The sequence below is a fragment of the Rhodamnia argentea genome, chromosome 6 (genome assembly GCF_020921035.1).
Source record: "Rhodamnia argentea isolate NSW1041297 chromosome 6, ASM2092103v1, whole genome shotgun sequence".
Lineage (NCBI taxonomy): Eukaryota > Viridiplantae > Streptophyta > Magnoliopsida > Myrtales > Myrtaceae > Rhodamnia > Rhodamnia argentea.
This window is the reverse complement of record NC_063155.1, coordinates 24,042,823-24,061,998: the sequence shown is the minus strand read 5'-3', so window position 1 is coordinate 24,061,998 and position 19,176 is coordinate 24,042,823. Positions and strand designations below refer to the sequence as shown.

The 19,176-nt window shown below is 41.2% G+C and overlaps 2 protein-coding genes across 4 annotated transcripts; one reads left to right on the top strand and one right to left on the bottom strand.

Moving 5' to 3' along the window:
• Positions 1-4,396: 4,396 nt before the first annotated feature.
• On the bottom strand, positions 4,397-8,755 carry LOC115749447. Its single transcript, XM_030686276.2, has 2 exons — positions 8,526-8,755; positions 4,397-4,764 (listed from the first exon to the last, which is right to left on the bottom strand). The coding sequence occupies exons 1-2, from the start codon at positions 8,655-8,657 to the stop codon at positions 4,645-4,647; spliced, it is 252 nt and encodes an 83-aa protein (XP_030542136.1). The 5' UTR covers positions 8,658-8,755; the 3' UTR covers positions 4,397-4,644.
• A 3,574-nt stretch (positions 8,756-12,329) lies between these two features.
• LOC115749444 (uncharacterized protein At2g33490) lies at positions 12,330-19,176 on the top strand. 3 transcript variants are annotated; one of them, XR_004016333.2, is made up of 11 exons: positions 12,330-12,844; positions 13,460-13,532; positions 14,480-14,554; positions 14,633-14,694; positions 14,778-14,846; positions 15,424-15,452; positions 15,536-15,743; positions 15,828-16,067; positions 16,717-16,770; positions 17,218-18,247; positions 18,768-19,176. XR_004016333.2 is itself a non-coding variant. In XM_030686272.2 (11 exons), the coding sequence occupies exons 1-10, from the start codon at positions 12,722-12,724 to the stop codon at positions 18,190-18,192; spliced, it is 1,908 nt and encodes a 635-aa protein (XP_030542132.1). In that variant the 5' UTR covers positions 12,330-12,721; the 3' UTR covers positions 18,193-18,227; positions 18,772-19,176. The 3 variants fall into 3 exon arrangements, 2 of the variants coding, with proteins under 2 accessions (XP_030542132.1, XP_048136296.1); XM_030686272.2 differs by having other exon boundaries at positions 17,218-18,227; positions 18,772-19,176; XM_048280339.1 differs by having other exon boundaries at positions 17,218-19,176.

The following is a 19,176-nucleotide window of genomic DNA, read 5'->3' as shown; positions in this document are numbered from 1 at the left end:
TGCCCAAACTTCAATTCGTACTCCCCAACACATTTTGCTCTCTTTAAAGGCGCCAAAAACATCCCCACTTCGATTCAGAGAAAAGGCATTCGATCAATCAAAAGTTTGGAAATGAAAATGGCAACACCTCGCAAGGACAGAGGAAATGGGTGAGAAAAACAGGGGCAATATCACGGATCTTACTAGATCAATGGTTGTCATTCATCTGGTACAAATTAGATTATACAAGGGGGGCAAACGAGAAATCTCTGATGAACTTTCCAAAGAAAAGAAACCTTATGTGGAGCACAAGAATGGCGCTCCCACAGGGCTCCCTCCCTCCCTCCCTCTCTCTCTCTCTCTCTCTCCCTGAGAAAGGGGTGTTGCTTTGCAGAACCTTATTCTTCTGTTTTCTTCTGTGTTTCTTGGCCCAGAAAGACAGATTCCTTTAAAGTCGTTTCCCTTCCCACTGGTTGGAATCTCCAACTCCAAGGTGAATTTTCAAGCCAAGTCTTGGCACATACTCCTCCAAATCTGCTGCTAAAGAGGACGGCACCCTGTAAAAAAAAGAAAAAGAACCTAATTCTCCCTTCTATCTCCAAGAATTTGGACCCAACCTTGGGCAAATCTTGAAAATATTCTTCACTTTAGCATTGAAAATTAGCAGAATCCTATTCACGGAAGGGGGGGCAAATAAAGTTATTCTCGAAGCATTTACATTTTCGGCCACTTAGGATGCGATTCTCCAGGGTTGGTGTGGTGGTGACTAGGAAACAGGAGGAGGAGGAGGAGGAGGAGTTGGTCTCAACTGTCTAAAGATAGGAAGTAGGTAATTACTTGCACAATCTGATGCTGGTCCGTGTAATCGATGGTCCAGAATAAACTCGCCAAGTGGGTTAGTCGCGTTAACTAACGTGCAAGAAATTGGTCAGATCGACGAGGCCAAGTCCGCTTGAATCTGTGCCCCATTGACAAGGGGTGGACCCAAAAATTTCCAGACTCAGCTGCGCAATTGCCCCACGATAAATTTATTGCATACACGCCGGATGCCCAAATGGCGCGAGCCCTCTTCGCTAATCTTCCAACCAATCCCCACAACTTTGACCGCAACCGGATGGAAAGAGAGAAGAAGCTCTTTGATTCCCCGATGGGGTTGGGTTATTCTAGTGCGCCCTCTTGCGCATATCGTCAAACACGCCACGGTCGAGACCAAAACGCACGCATTAGCAGAGCATAATACTCTCTCACGACGAAACGGCTATGCCGCGCACCCCATCAAGAATTGACCCGAGATTCATCGCAAAAAGAAAGAAGGGAAAACACCAAAAAAGAACGCAAATTGTCCAGTCACATCAGGGAGATATCGCCATCGGGGCCTCATAAGCCCCCAGGATCGACGTAACTTCATCTTTTATTCGAAACATCTTGCGTGTCGCCTCAAGCAAACCGGCGGGTCATATATATTTAAGGGGATGATTACCCCGTAAGGTAGGTTGTCAGCTTATTACCTACAAAAGCGGGCGAAACCCTAGTTCGGGCAAAAAGGGAGAGCGTTCCAAGAAGTGGGTCACGGAGGAAATTTTGTCACGAGAAGCGTCGGGTTAATATCACGATAAACCTTAAATTGATAAATTTATGATAAATTATTTTTTTATCAATAAAAATCCTAAACTGATGCAACTGCGATATATTTATCCCAAATTAATTTTTTTTATAATAAAAAAATTTCAAATCGATACACATCCGACAAATTCATCCTATGTCAAATTCCGTTATATTGAATTAATATCACAAAAAACCTCAAAAATTGATACACCCGTAACAAACAGAATGTAATTTATATACCCAACAATTACCACGTGTCGTCCAACTAGCAATTTGACGGTAAAATTTAACGAAAATTAACGGAGGGTAAACATGTTACAGCCGTATCAATTTGGGGTAAATTTATCCCGGAATGTACCGTTTTGGGATTTTTGATAATTAAAAAAATAATTTTGAGATAAATTTGTCACCGGCATATCGATTTGAAGTTTTTGACCGTATTAAAAAGAACACCAAGAAGGAAACATTTCGATCACCACGAGTCGAACTGTCCAATAATAACTGAGCGTTTGGCACGCTGCCATGCCATAACCGGAAGGCAAGACCAACCCCACTCCCATGAAAACACCAACAAGAAAACGATACAAGGAGAGAGAGAGAGAGAGAGCCGACCAGAGAGTTTTCTTGTGGCAGTGGTTTATAGGATCAAACATACGCTGGAGTTGTTCACGTCACGGCTCGATCAGATATGAATTTTTTCTTTTTTTTGGCCACTTTGAAGACAAAAGGGAGTGAAAGAAAGAAAGGAAGAAAGATGGATGTGGGGGATTGCTGACTTAAAAACAGGAGAAATTGTCAATCACGTGGATGGCCCGTCATGTGGTAGACCCACGAACTCACGATTTAGGGCGCTCCTTTATTGTCCAAATTTCGTTTCTTTTTTTCTTTTTTTTATTTAAAAAAATTAGGGCAAAAATTCTAACTTTTTCTATAAAAAAAAAAAAAGGGGGAGAGAGAGAGAGAAATTTGTGGGGGCAGTTTCGTCTGATTAGGTCGATTTCATGTCACGGACATGGAGGGAGAATCCGACCCGTTTGTATGTATGATTCGGGTAGAGAGGCCTGCACGTCTTTTTTTTGTATATACCGAGTGGAGGGGCAGATTGGGGAATTTGGGGACACGTTTGCGGATCCGGAATGTTTTATTTTAATTGTACGTTGACCCGTTCTCCCACCCAACCAACCACTACATTTATAAATGCAAGTCTGTTCGGACAAAATCTAGTTCTTTGGGGGTTGCTTAGGATCTCTGTAACAAGGACTTGTCCCGCAATTTCTTTCTCCAAATTTCTCAATTACGGCCCCATAATTATTCGAGAATCTAATCCCAACGGAATAGAATAATTGCTGCGTGGAGGGCCCCCCCCCCCCTCCTCTCTTGCCCTAAACCCCCCCGGTCTTCTTTGTCAACCAATACTCCCCCAAGGGCCTCCGGCAAGGAAGAAACAAAAAAAAAACTCTTAAAGACGAAGGAAACGTGTGAGATGATGGTGGCGCAAGGCGCATGCTTTCTAAAAACGTCGCTTCGAGATTCACGTGAACCGTGAGCGATCCCTGCCGTCCCGAGGCTAGCGACGACCCGGAACTGCTTAATTGGTTTTTATGAAAGGAGCGTAGGGTGGTGGATTGTGTGAAACTTCGCACCGTGGCACGCAACGGCGGCAGCAACCGCCAAAGGAACAGGTCCCCCACGGTTTCAAACAGCCCCCCACCGCCCCCCGAGAGAAACCCCAACTGCTCTCGCAAGGGATCGAGACCCATTGGTCAGTTCGATATCTCATTAAGAATCTGAATGATTGATTGGGGATGGAAGAGGACGTGTGAACCTTCACAGCCGACACCTTGCGGACATTTTCGAACAGATTAAGGACATGAGATAATAAAAAAATATATGGAGTGAGAATTGCTGAGAAGCAAGCTGCTCTAGCGAGAATGACCCAGCAGTAGGGGCTTTGAATTGTGGCGACAGATGTCGGGAGCATTCAAAGGATTTTGTCCTATTTCCACTCCTCGCAAAATCAACGACTTTGCCAAAACCCATCTCCTTCAAACTTGATCAATCAAGAGGGTTGGTTTGTTGGGGTGGGGGGTTATGTGGCTTTCCCTTTTCCTCCTAACCTCATTCCGTGGGGGTTTCGTATCAACTCGTACAACTTCAAGCATCGATTTCAATGCTCTGCAGCAAGAAGATGGACCACATCTAGATGCGTTCCATGCAACTACCTCTATAACTCTGTCTCATACGTCAAATAGAACGAGCATTATAAATTCTGCAAAATTATTGCTCCCCTGCCGCTGCTTCTCGACCACACAGAGTCAAATCATATCTCCGTCACATGTATCCAGTTCAACACCCCAAAGTCACATTCCAAATCAAACTCTGGATATAAAGAGTATCGCAAATTTTACATTTGAAATTTAAAATAACATAACAGAAATAAAATTAGACAAACGAGGCGATGAAGGAGGACAGCAAAGCAAGATTTCTTGAATTTGTGAGATTGTCTTTGGATGGTGTCCCCTCGAGGTGACCTTTGCATTTGGGCAGATGCGAGATCATTATCCAAAATCTGTCCGGTGAGTGTCTTCAGACCCAGGGCAACAAAAAATAGTAGGTAGAATATACCAAGTTCAGCGTAATAAAACCATTCCACCATACATCATCAGGCTTAATTTCCAAATTAAAGCAACGGTATGGATATCCATTAGGACAAAGGGAACAGAACGTACAGTCCACAAAAAATTCACTGCCTTAAGGGTAATAGAATGGTTGATCCAACGTGCATGGTCTCTTACAAAATCTCAGATGCTTCGTGGAATGAAGATGACAGCATTCAGAGACTTACAAAGTAAAAGCACTAAGCATCAAAAGTTGGACGAGGCGTGATTAAGCCCTCAAGGAAGTTTTACCTGCAACTAAAAAGCTTAGGAGTACCATTGCAACTGTATCAGCTCCACATGGTCGATAAAAAAAATGAACTAAGAGGCAAAGATGCTTCTTTTCTGTATTGCCTTTTTCTGTAGGCCACATATCAGTAGCACTGCTCCAAACACAATTTTCTTACAATTCTTCATTGCCAACTTGATTATTCTTTCCTTCTAATCTTGCAGTAGCATCAGCAGCAAGCCCAGAAGTTTTCGAGGGAGGTGCTTCTGAACATGCCTTGAGGACAGCCTCATTCTGCAGCAATCATTGAATTTTTCAGAGTAATGAGAGATCGCAAATACATACATTCTTCAATTATTCAATAAACACTAGATACAATCCACAAAAACAAGTGTAGGTCGTCTACCATCTCCATATGTAGCATGGAACAAAAGGGTTCATCCCAGGACCACAACTTCACAAAAAAAAAAAAAAAAAATTGTTTTTGCCAATGGAAAATAAAATTGTGCCAGCCTTGGAAATAATAATTCAAGCCTGCACTGACAAAAATTGAATGACTGGGCTCAGACAGGATGCATTTAAGTACTGCACGCCAGTCCATGACTTCTACACACTTAACATGCAGTATAAAATGAGTAATTAACAAATAAGAAAGTTTTACGAACATGGAGCTCATTCGAGCATAAAGCATATCTTGAATGGTTATATATCATTATCACCTTCTCTCATTCAAACATAGTGCCTATAGTGAAACATGCCTCATGAGAAGCATAAATGAAAACAATCCATATACTCCTAAAATGATGTTCTATACCTAAGAGGACAAAAGGCACCACATTAAGTAAAACCCCCAACTGCAAGTAGCTTGCAAGATTTGAACAGTAACTTTGCTTGCACAGAACGCACTAGCCAAGGCGAGCATTCACTACGACACACAAAGATTACAGCCAACTTTGGCGCATTTCTTAGCCTGATTTGTCCTTAAAAGCCGGTAATATTATGCAGATGATCAAATACATCAGTTAATGATAGTTTACAGTACATGTATGTAAGCTTCAGCAAATCCTATGGCAAGCGTATGGATCTGTTTCAATACAAAAGATGATTCAGTGGCGGAACATACATGGAGGACAATAACCCATCTAGCAACAAGCCGACATGAGTTGATGATATTGTGCCAAAATTTGAAAAAGAATCTCGACAACCATTATCAAGAAAAAGAACACAAAATTTTAGAATACAAGCGACAAACGAACATCTCGAGTTCCACCGACAATATAACAGAACAAGAACCAAGTGAAAGTGCACTCCACCAGTTATGACACCTTCCTCACACTAAGATTGTTTCTACAACAAGAAGCAAGAAACCCTGAATACGATAGTATAAGTCATTCCAAATACGATCCGTGACATGTGAGTTTAATAGATCCAAGGTGAACAAAACAAGATTTTTAATTTCAAGTGTAATATTTTTTAATAAGTGATGAATTCTAAGAACCATTGCAAATAGTCAAGTCTTCAATTTTGAAATGACAGAATCTGAGAGGGATGACTAGCATTCCTATTCTGATGAACTGCATGTTTTGATGAACATCTCAATGCAATTCCATAAAAAGATGAAAGACTGCCATCAATTGAGTGGTTTCGGTAGTCAACAAAAGGGTGCTCTTCATTTTACTTATGAAAAAATGAAAACGGAAACAGAGGACCAAAGAACAGAGAGATTTTCAGTTTGGAATGCAAAAATTGACGTCCACAACTCTTATCTCCAACTAGTCTGTAATACCCACTATGCCCACTATTCAAACTGCACGTGTGAATCTCATTCACCATCCAAGTAGCAACTGACAGCAACAACAGTATTTATCACAACCAACCCAAACTATTGTAGATTTGAGTTTTAAATCGAAACAACTATCCATAGCTATCTACAACAAACCGAAAATGGCCCAACCTTTTTATTTCGTTTTTTGCTCGCCAACGACCACAGATATATCATAAATTTTTATAACAGCAACCTGAATACTACTTACCAATGAGAGTTTTATAAGGAGCTGCTCCACATTCCCCACACAAACTAGAAACCAGTAATTTATATCATGCAGACATAAAGTACATCCTAGACAACTGTCATGGCAGATCAAAATTTGCAGGAATGACTGCCATAGAAGACACATTTGTCATCATACTGCCAGACTTCTAAAAATTATTGTTCTGTTTAATCTAGTCACTCAAATCCTTTCGTTTAGTGTTTGAATTTTTTGGCGGTTAGAGAAACTGCATGTCAGAAGACAAAGCCAATGCCCTCATACCATCACTCAAAGAACTCCCCCGCAGAGAGCTATTTGTCCCGCAGTATAAGCAACAATGAACCAACCAAATAGGGAACCAAACCAGACCTAACATCTTGCTTGGGTTATACTTGATTTCACATGGAACATAGTACAGTTTGGTCTGGAAAGTACCACAAATAGTCCATATTATTTTCCAAATTAAGCAATATACATCCCTATGCCTAATGGGACTATGACAGAAAGCTCCTTCTTTGCACATAAGGGATCTAATCAACCACCATTTAGACAATCAGCATGGCCCAGAAAATATGCACATACGCAAGCTCAAGCAAATTTAACTGTTAGATTTCCATCCAAATGCAAAATTATGGTTGTGAAGGGAACTTAAAAGGGGAGGGAACTTTGATTCCGACTACAATCAACCAAGTATGTAAGCTTGCCAAAAGAAAAAAAAAGTACTTAGCAACCCTTCTCTTCTTCAAACACAAACTTTGCAGATGCATCTGACAGGTTCAAGAGCCTAACAAAGCATTTTACTATGCACTTATGAGAGCCATGACAACCAGATGAAATATTCTTCTGGCATTCTTTTAGATGACCTATCAGGCAAAAATGTCTATCAACTTCCTCATTGTCCTATAAGATCAACCAGTTGAATAGGACTAACATGTATCATAGATGCCTACAAATATCAGAGACGACCTCATGCATTTTCCTACCACTTTCTCAATCAGTGTAGAATTAGTACCCACGAGTTCAAATCACAGGAGGCACTAAAGCACCGAAGCTCCAAACCAAGCACATGTGCATACACCTGTAAAGCAAAACTTCAACTATCGGTCTAAAAATTAATTAGGGACAACTGCTCGAACCAAATCCACAGTAAAAGTCTCTTTTTAGCAATGTTGTCCCACAAAAAGCTCAGTATGCTCAAAGGAAGTCAGGCAGAAGTTGTAAGATATGCATAACACAGCACAAGTACAGTTCAGAGTTCCTTTAGCAATTAGGTCAAACTAGGAGTACTGTGCCTTGTTTCTGACAACATTGTGCATAAAACATATGGCTGACATCTGTGGAAAGATAACTACCGCAGGTCCTATAAAGGCTGTTATCCTGCAATTCTCAGCTCAATGAAGACTGTGACATGGGGTCTTTTCTTACAAACAATCACAAGTGACAACACTTCTTACCACATTTGTGTGCTATCTAGCTTTGCCTTGAGGACCCAACCTCAATAGACAATACATCAAGCTGCACGCGGATACTATGTCAAGCCTACTCCTAACCACGCAAACCCTCAAAGGAGGAGAAAAATTTGAGTAGCTGTTCATTGCACAAGAGATGCACAGACTACCCTGGACAGTTATATAACTATTGACACCTCTCCTGCGTGTGAGCTCAAAGAGAGGGACGAAAACACCAGCAACAATCAAAGTAACCCAACGAAATCTCCCTCTTTCCCCTCCAATTGACCTTGCAATAACTCCCATTCAGCCCCTCCCAGAACTCACAATGCACGTTTAAAAACACACGCTCATGGCACGCCAGCATCATTTCATTTCCGCCTAATCTCGGCTGGAGCTACTGCAGCAAAAGCAAGCAAACGAGAGCAACATTTCACACGAGAGCAAAAATGGTCCGTACAGGAACAATGCAAGCCAGCCACCGAGGGAACCGCATACCAATTGGAAATAGACGCGATAATCGCAAGACTAGCAATGGCCAACGCTAAACCCTAGCGACATAAAGCCCTAGAGAGACCTGCCAGACGCGAAGGAGGCGCTTCTTGGCGTTGGCTTTGCGGGTGGAGGTGAGCTTGATCCTCTTCCAAACCAGGCCTCCCGAGTCGTGCTTCTTCACTATCTCCATCACTCGAGTGCCCCAAAACGCCATCGCCTCTGGATTTTTCCCTCCCTCCCGCCCCCTTGTTTGCTTCGACCTTACACCACAGCCGCTGCGTTTGTAATTCTCGGCATCAGTGGAGACCCGACCCGATTCGTTACGAGGCTAATTGGGACAAAGCCCAGATTTGCCAGCAATCTTCAATGGGCCGATGCGATCGATGTGGGCCTGGCGCGATCGCGATAGTCCCGGTCAACCGAGAATGTCGAATCCTTTCCTAAAATTTTGATGACTTCAGACGAACTTTCAGGACGTCGGTCCATGTTTTTTGATCGAGTCTCGCTAATCAGCTAATTAATTTATTGTGCAGGCCCGGTCTAAATTAATCAGTCAAATTAAATTCTCCAGGATGGGACAGTCCGTCCCGGCCGTGAGCCATCGGGAGGACAGTCGTCGGATAAATTGGACGACCGGCGGGATTCACGTTCGATCCAATGGTAATAATGGCTGTCGACTGATAATTAGCACCGAGTACCTTTGGCTCAGCCAACAAATTTCTTCTGTATAAAAGGGTGCTAATAAAAAACTTTTTTGCAGACATTCATTTTTAACATTTTTGCCACTTCTGTATGGTCCATTTATTTCGAAGAAAGTAAATGATTTGAAAAGTATTTTCTTAAAAATCTACAAAAATGTTTAGGTATAAATTATTGCCGGTAATGAAAACATTTTTCATCTACTAATTATTTCAAGCGATATGAGCGATTATTTTAAGATTATGTTTTCTAAATTTCGTGAAACAAACATGAGTTTTTTTTTTTTTTTCCTTTTTTGCTTTGTTATTGTTCTCTGTTACTAGGACCAATTCATCGAATTTTTCGGAACTGGGAAGTCGGGTTTGATGGTCCAAAAACTATCAAAGTTCATGTTCGGTCAATAACTTCGTGACATCGCGCGACTTGATTTTCTAATCAAGACAACGACCGGTGACCACCGATCGGTTCTTCGTTTAATCCACATCGTAACTCCTACGGATAACCATTAGGAAAAAGGAAAATTGATAAATACATGGCATTGAATCCTGTATGTTCCATTGTTTCTCGAGCTCCCTCCGCGACCTCCTCCTTTTTTAACAATCAAGTCCTTCGCTCGACGCGTCTATTCAATTAAGTTCTTCCTTCGCGCCCTTTACCAAAAGTGTCCATGGCATTTTTTTCTTTGAGAGAGAGAGAGAGAAAAATCGTCATTTGGTGAGAGGCGAGTTGTGTTAGAAAAGTCTCATATTCGGATAATTGATGCAATGTGGAGCGGTTAAGGTGGGTCCTAATTGGATATGTTGACGGGTTTGAATTTGGACTCCCTCTTGAGTTGGCGATTTCCGGCGAGATTCAATCGGAACGACCGTAATGAAACTTCACGCAAATATTTAGGACTAAATTGAAGAAACTAAAAAGTTTAGAGTTGAATTGGAATCGGCATGATAAGGTCAGGACCGGATTAAGTAATTTTCTCGCTTTTATTTGTGTGGAGAAATTGGTAGAGCAGCCGAACGGCGCTTGCCGAGAAAGGACCGGAGAAATTGCCCGGCGACCGGGACCCGGAAGTTCCTTTCTGTCATGGACAGCTCAAAGGCTAAGCGTCCGCACGCGCCTCGTTGACCGTGGAAAATCCCATCTCGAAGCTTGATGGGCCCGGAGAGAGACCTCTATTGAAGTTTGATCATTACCAGTTACTGAACAGAGTCGACCGCTCTTTGCTTCGCTCTGTGCAGACCACGGTTCGAAAATTGCCCTGATTGAAAAGAGAAGGCACGAATTTCTAATCTTTGGATGGAGCCGATGATCGAGCTTGACGTTACTCAACGCGACAGCCATTTCACTTATCTCGAGAATAAGCATCTTGCTCTGTTGACTTTTTTTTTCTAAGGCAGAAGAGCCCTATCCCATTTTATCTTCGTAACGAGGGATCTTCTCGGTCTTGCTTTTCCGACTAAGTGCAGAATCATTTCACGACAGAGTTTGTTAAGGATGGCTCAATTGCTGCTTCGACAAGCCAAGCATGTATTTTTACGAAAAAGGATTCGCATGGAACGATTTTCCAAAATTCCCCGATATTTTTCAAATCAAGGAAAAATCGTAACACTAGCGTTTTCGAAGCAAATGATTTCTCCTAGATACTACTTTCTATGCTTTTTCTTCTCTTCGGAACGGAGTTTCGTCTTCTCATCAGATCCATTATTACTGCTTCAATCACATGGAAATGTTAATTTTTACCTTCAGTTTGTGACAACTTCTTCTTCTTCTTTTGGTCTTTCCTTTTTTATTTTCGATTTGTACGTTTACCATGGCACCGCTCCTTAATTACTTCTTCGGAATGGAGAACAGTTCTCACATGAAGTTTTACGAGCACCGAGAGATCAAAGTCCGCTAATAATTTGCGCCTTCGTTTTTGTTTTTCGGCATCTTTTCTTAGAGCGATTGACTACGTTCGATAACTTTTAATGAACCATTTTCGTAAAATTAAAATTTTAACCTAATTTTTAGTTAAACCCATCAAAAGAAAAATAAATTTATGCTCCGCTCTACAAACGTGTGACCTCGGATGAATCTTATAAATTTCAAAGGGAAAATTCCAAATAAGGGCCCTAAGTGCTCTCATTTTCTCAAATAAGGATCTCAAGTGCTCTCCTTATATCAAATAAATGCTTGAAGTGGCCATGACTGTTTCAAATAAAAGTCTGACCTCACCTTCCGCATGTGTTTGCTTTGTTTTTTTTTTTTTTTCACTTTTAGTTATTTTTCAAAAAATTGGAAAACTGAAAAAAGGAAAAAATAAAATAAAAATATATTAAATGACAAAAATGCCTCTATCAACCAATGAGTCAAGCCCCTTTTTTAAATACCGATAAGACTATTTCATGCCCTTATTTGAAACAATATTCACTTCAAATTCTTATTTGAAACAAAAAGGGTATTTCATGTCCTTATTTGAAATAATATCAACTTTAAGTCTTTACTTGAGAAAATGAAGCCATTTCGAGTCATTTTTATAAAATTTTTCCAATTTCGAATGATTCTCGAGGTAATAGGCGTAAGCATGGTTTTAGGGTAGACCCCGGAACTTGCAAGAAACCGGTCTGATTGTAGGTTTTAAGATATGCATGATAGGTTTTAGGTTCTAAAAATTGAAAAATCCGAAATGAGCCTTTGTGTTTTTTTTTATACATGTCTTTGCACGATCCTATAGCTTTCTATGGCCTCTGATGATGGGTGTGTAATCCGAAACTACTAGTATGAGCTTACATTTCAGACAATATTTATGATCGAGATTTTTGCGTTTTAATGTTGTTGCAATCCACTGAAGAATAAATTTTAAGTTTTAGATGAAACCTAATACATAACAAGAAATCGTGCGGCCCTACTAGGCAAAAGCCTTGCACGACCCGCGGCAAGTCTCGTTGCTTTTTCTCGTTATTCTACACCCCACGCAAGAAATGGCGCCAAACGAGGAGCGTTGAAAAGTCAAAGCCCCCACAAGAAGACTCGGTTCTTTTTTAATTGCGTTTTTTTAAAAATAAAATAAAAATTCGTGCTCTTCTTTTTTTTTTTTCCCCTGTTTGTTTCGATAAGCATCGCGCTCGCACTCGCGTCATTTTGCATAACAGCAGTTCAGGCATAACCTTCCAACCCACCATCGTCTTCCTTTGACCGCACCCCAGTACACGCGCAGAGAGAGAGAGAGAGAGATTTTGCTTAAATAGAATTTGCGAGGTTTGTTCGTTAATTTGACTCGTTTACCTGGAGAAAAGCCATCGGCATCAACTCCACCAATAATTCCTCCATCGTCTCCGCTCCCTGAATCTGGAATTCCCCCCCTCCCCCGCCGCCGCCGCCGCCGAGGTCGCCGTCGTCGTCGTCTTCGCCGTTTCGTCAGTCCTTCGCGTGTTGGTTCCTCCTCCTCCTCCTCAGCGATCTCGTGATTTGCGGTTCCGTCGAGGCTCGAAGTAGTCTGTCTAGGGATTCGGTTTGGTTCCGCGACCGGTGAAGGAGAGCGATCGGGCCGACTCGCCCGGGGCGATTCGTGGAGCTTTTGTGTCCTTTCTTTTTCGGTTTCGGATGAAGACTTCTCTCAGGAAGTTGCGAGGGTTCGGAATCAACAACCACAAGCACGTCGGCGCCCGGGACAGGCGGGATCTTCATTGCCTGTCTCAATTGGAGGAGCTCGCTCAGGCTTCTCAGGTACTGCCTCTCTCTCTCTCTCTCTCTCTCTCTCTCTCTCTCTCTCTGCGCTCGCGCGCGCCTGAGTTGCCTTTGGTGGCCGCGACAATCTGGAATGAAGTAAGAGAAAAACAGCTGGTGCGGCTTAGTTTGGGTTGGTGAACATATTGCTGTACCCAGGCCCAGTGAGGAGGCGTCCCTGTGAGTGAGTTCTGCGATGAATTGAACGAACCAAAAAAAAGCAATGGTTTGGAGTGGTACATACTTAAGGAGCGAGAGGGTGTATTCACAAAAGTTTGTAGTGATGGATGTTGTTCTAATAGGAGCCGGCTAATTTCTCGGTGGTTGTGAAGAAGGCCGTAGTCGGGATGCTTGGTTTTTCAGTCTTATTATTAGTTATTTCCCATTTGACAGTATTTAGTTGCAATGGGTCTACTTGTTTTGAGTGTTTGGTAAATTTTGTCTCAATTTCTTGGCACGTGATTAGGGTTGTTAATCACTGAATTGATTTTAGTGACGGTCGCTCTTCGACATAGGATTTCCAGCTGATTTTTTAAATACTGAAGTGCATTACTATCCGTTTTTTGTACACATGATGTGCGCGCTCTTGACTCTATTCTTTATCATTTGCTGCAGGACCTGGAAGATATGAAAGATTGCTCTGATAATTTACTTGCTGCTGCTGCAGCTACCACGAATAGTGCTTATGGTACTCTTTCTGTATTGCTTTTTTTTTGGGGATAAGTGTGCTTATGGTGGACGAAAGTGCTTATGGCAATCAGTAGGACTAGTTATGTCTAGCATGTCCACTGTAATAGTGAGTATGTAACTTGTTGATGGGTGTTTTTCTGCATTTAAAAGTCAACATTAAGATTCTCCACTCGTATTCTATCATGCTAATGCGAGAAAGATTTGTGTCAAGCATGCGAAACTATTCTCAAATGATATTTGGTATTGCGACATTTGTAACTATAGATCAGATTAGCCTGTGCACTCTGAGTAGCTGATGTTGCAGTGTATGTGTTTAGTTCTAAGATAACTCGAGTTCCTGCGGTAGCTAAAAATTTATCTGTAGCTGAATTATATGCCCAGATAATCAACTTTGTCGATGCAGCTTCAATTTAATTTTTCCTTTGGATTCAGTGTTTTTAATCACATTGGTAAAGTTGTGCCATGAAATGATGTTAGGAGCAAGTGCATTTATCATGTCCCAAACGAAGTGTTTATGGGAAGTGATGTCATTTAGATCTAATTGTAGTTTTGTCCCCTATCTACTGTCCCAATTCGTGTCAAAACCAATAATGTCATTGAAACTTTGCTGTTTATTGTTAAGTCAATTTCTTGACTGATTTTCAAGTCAACTTCTCTTGTAGTACATTGACATTATCCCTAATGAGTTTGCTGAGTTTTCATTCGTGTAAAGGATGTTTGGATGCTAGTAACATCCTTGAGATGAAATCTCTTGATCTCTTTAAAAGCTGGCTAAGATTTTTTTTTTTTTTTCTTTCCGTGTGATGAATGCAATTGTACTGAATGTGCTTGGTTAATTTGGTTCCAATCTTCAACGTGTTAATGTGCCAATATCTCATGTAAGTTCTGCTCATGCTCTGCCATTTCTAAAGATCTTAAGCAACGTTATTGTTACTGTACTTTCAGAGTTCTCAGAGTCTTTGCGGGAATTGGGTGATTGTCTTCTTGAAAAAACCGCATTAAATGATGATGAAGATAGTGGTATGTATATGTTTGTTTGGGAGTGCACTTGTGTGCCGAGGAGGAGGGAGAGATTTTTGACCACTTCTTCTAATGCAGGAGAGGTATTGCTCATGCTTGGTAAAGTACAGTATGAACTTCAGAAACACCTTGATGTCTATGTAAGTCTTTTCTCAGGTTTAAGAAGCTGGAAATAGTTTACCTATTATTCATTTAGGCTGATGATTCTTTAATTTTTTTTCAGCGCTCTCACATATCACAGACAATCACAGTCCCCTCACAGTCGCTTCTTAATGAACTTCGAACAGTTGAGGTTTGTCTGTTTGGATCATCTTGCATCATCTTGTTTGTTTGAAGTAACTACGATAAGGTCGTTTTTCGCTTGTACTCCTAGAATGATTCGATTCAGCTGTGGATGATGATAGTTTTTAAGAAAGCTGTTCCCTACTTGGCGTTGTTAACAACTACGCTGACATTTTGCAATGGCTTTTAATCGCTATAAACTTTTTATTGCTCCAAAACCATCTTGTTTGGGTTTCTAGGGTTGGTAACTTTAGGTCCTCAATAATAATGAGGGTTCGGGTTTTTTTTCATGTTGGGAGATCTGACAGTGCCTCTTGATCAAGAAAGACCTGTAGCCTTACTGTGGAATATGTTTAATGTGAGTAAAATACCAGGCACATTAATTGGCTAATGTGGAATTTAGATGGAAATGTTTAATTCATCAAATGAATCTGCATCGTCTATTATGTCTTTTAAGTATTTCGTGAAAATGAGTTCAGCTTCAGCATTCCTGTAGTGTTCTATTTTTGGTTAGTGAGTGGTTTTGAGATGAGAAAAAAGTTGTGGTGGTAACAATTACTAAGGCTTCTCTGTTGACATTGATGCAGGAGATGAAGCAACAATGCGATGAAAAAAGGTGCTTATTGGGTATTGGGTTTGTTATACTTTCAATTCTTCTAGTCGAGGTTACTGTTTTTTCACGCTGTTTGTGGTCCACAGGAGCATATATGAAGACGCATTAAAGAAACAGAGAGAGAAAGGTCGATCAAGAGCTGTTAAGGGAGAGAGTCTTACCCTGCAGCAACTGCAAGAAGCTCATGAACAATTTGATGAGGAGGCGACCATGTTTATATTCCGGCTGAAATCTCTGAAACAAGGGCAATCTCGTAGTCTTCTTACACAGGCAGCTCGTCATCATGCTGCGCAGGTTTCTTTCTCAGTATTTCTTTTTCATCCTTCCTTTCCTTATAGGTGTGATGCCTTTTGAACTTACATTAGTTTTGCATAATAGTTGAACTTCTTCAAGAAAGCCCTGAAGTCTCTTGAGGCAGTGGAGCCACATGTACAGTTTATTACTGTGCAGCAGCATATAGATTACCCCTTTGACGGACTTGAAGATGAAGGGGATGAAATGGATGATGATCAAGATGATGACAGTTATGACACACGTGATGATGGGGAGTTGAGCTTCGACTATGGGCAATCTGATCAAGCTCCAGTGATTGATTTGAATATTAGGCATTCAATGGAGGTAAACATCTATTCTACCCTGATAGGAAGACGTACAGGCTGCATTTTCCACTTAAAAATCGGCACTTTGTTAGGCTAATTTAATTAGCGCCATTTTTATTTAGGGAAAAGTGGCTACATTTTGGAGGTTTTGAGGAATATGCATCTCACATGCCACTCCTATGCACTTGCATGCACTCAGAAAGTCATTTCCTTGTTCATCTACATCTCAGAGTCATGCCTTTTCATCTTTACTGGGCAGAAGTCTTTTGTCCAATTACAGAAGTCATTCCTTACGTGGTGATGGATTGATAACATATGAGACTGAAAAATGTATGTTTTTTTTTGGTCAAAAACCGAAAAATATATGGTGAATACATAGTTTTCACAACTTTGGTCGTGTACTTTTGAGCCACAATCTCACTGATAATATGCATTTTGAAGAAAATAGTTGACAGGGTGGCTATTCTTGGTCCGATATATAGTCTGAAGGGAAAAGCATGTATTTCTTGAACCATGGTCAAATTTACGACGTGGTGCTCTTTCTTTATTGTTATGAAATTAGTGATACGATGAACCTTTGGTGCTGTAGCACGGCTTTTAGTCTTCTGCTAACTTCATCTTAGCCTTTTTGGCCATATTAACTTGTCAGCAATTAACTTTTTGTGCAGTTGGATCAGGTGGACCTTACATTTCCCCAAGTTTCAACGGCTGAACCAATGAAGGTACCTGGCTGGTTGCTATCTTTTGTGCATGTGCTGGGTCTATGCTCATGAGTGTATCTGGGCTGGAGATGTATTTCCTATGTGATGATTTTTGAATGCTTTTATGTTCTCCCACAGTAAGTTTGCTGGAATCCCATTAGTACCATGCCCGATCTTTCTTTTATATCTGTTTGATTTAAGGAATTCATCTCACTGGAGATATACAGTTGAAATACAGACGAAGATACTAGCTGCTTATCATATGGCCTGTTACAAGCACATAAACCTTTTCCAATGCGTGGGAATTCATGCTGCATATGTCTAAAAGCCTCTGCAAAACTGAAGGATATGCTTTTTCCATTGTGATGTTCTCTTTTAGGACATGCAGTTAACTGTGTTTTCTTTCCATTTGATATCAAATGCCGTATAAGATGCAGAGGAGGCGTTAACCATCTTGTTGACATGCAGGAAAGTACAGAGAGAATTGCTGGGGAATATTTTAGTGGAGAAATCAGGAAGATCACCCAGTCAGCCCCACTCTATCCAGAAAAGAAGTTGGATCCTACGGATAAAATGGGGCCATTGAGACAATCATCAACGCGAAAGCTTCAAACCTATGTCTTGCCAACACCGACGGATGCGAAGAGTTCAATCACCGGATCATCAGTCAAACCATTTCCACCCTCCAGACAGACAAGTTTGAGCTGGCGTAACGCAAAGTTGTGGCATTCATCTCCCCTGGAACCAAAGAAGTTTGGGAGAAGTTCAGCTGATGGGAAATTCTCGGGGACTTCTGTCTCAAATACTCATGGCATTATCAAGGAGAATAACAATAATGCCACATCCCCATTACTACCTCCTCCTTTGGCAGAGGGGCTCTTATTCGCAATCCGTGATCCCCTCGTAGCTCCTGGTTCTAAGAAATTCAAAAGACAAGCATTCTCTGGACCATTGACTAATAAGCCGCAACCTAACCAGTCAGCACCAGTGGAACATCCCCATTTATATTCAGGACCAATCTTGCGAAATCCAATTTCTCAACCACTTTCATCTCCTCCAAAAGTATCTCCAATGTCTTCTCCACCTCTTACATCCTCACCTAAAATAAGTGAGCTGCATGAGCTTCCAAGGCCCCCTGCCAGTTCAAACACCATATCTAGCAGACATTCAGGATTTGTGGGTCATTCAGCTCCGTTGTTCTTGCGAGGACAAGATCACTCAGTTAAGAAGGAGCCTGTGGCAATGACTTCAGCATCCCCACTGCCAATTCCTCCTCATGCTGTCCCGCGTAGTTTTTCCATACCTTCAAGTGGTTTGAGGACAGTAATCTCACAGGGTTCAAAGCCATCACAAGTTCCAAATGACATAGAGACGGCAGAAGATGCGTCTTCTCCGCCGCTAACACCAATATCTTTATCTAACATCCATGCCTTCACCAACTGATGCACGAGTTATCCTTCCATCCATCCAACTAGGAGGTAATTATTGCTTCAAAAAAATAAAAATAAAGGTGGTAACTAAAAAGCCTCTGCTGACAGATATTGTTTACTTAAGGGGGTGCCTTTAACAAATGATTTACCTCCCACCAGGGAAACTAGTCTTAAAGGAATCGTATTAATCCTATTGGAGTCCATGTCTGGCAATATATTAGTGAAAGAGGATTGAACTGGCCCTTTCATTTTTATCAGTAGAATCACTCAGCCGTTCTATTGTATGCATTTTTTATGATGATATTTACTTTTTGTACACTCTAGGTTCTAGCTGCGTTGAGCCTGCCTTTGTTTCTTTGTGTCAATTTCCTAAGTAGGTAGAATTTCGGCGAACCTTTTATGGGTCCGAAACATTTTTAACACTTGCTTTACTAATTTCATGAAGCGTTATTCTGTAACTGCCAATATTTTGCACATTTTCCCTTCTGGTTAGGTGAAAAATCTGGCCATTTTCTGTTCCTAAATAGCTCTTGACCTTTATACTGCGCCTCGACACTCAATATTGAAATCCTAATGTATTTGCTGGACGCAGGGACAAACTGATGATTTATTTGTTGGAGCATTCTTTGTGCAATCCACGGGTGTCCAATTCAAGGTAGCTTGTGGTAATTCCTCGCGGTTGCATATTTGTAAATATATTTTCCCCCTTCAAGCCATTTCTTGGCGGAGCAGTTGTTAGGGAATTACATATTCGCCCTAACGTGTTGAGCCAGGGAATTTTGTACATACTCAGAGGAAATTAAATACTAAGATGTTTTCGGCTTTCTTTCCTCTTTTTGACATGAGCTGATCTCCTGTTTAGTAGTTTAGGCGGGAATTCATTCTCCCATTAGCAGATCATATCCCCACTGATGTCAAGCAATTCAGTCATGCCATAGGCCATTTGGATTCTTTAACACGTCCCTCATGAATTGACAAGCGAGACCTGTGTTGAGAT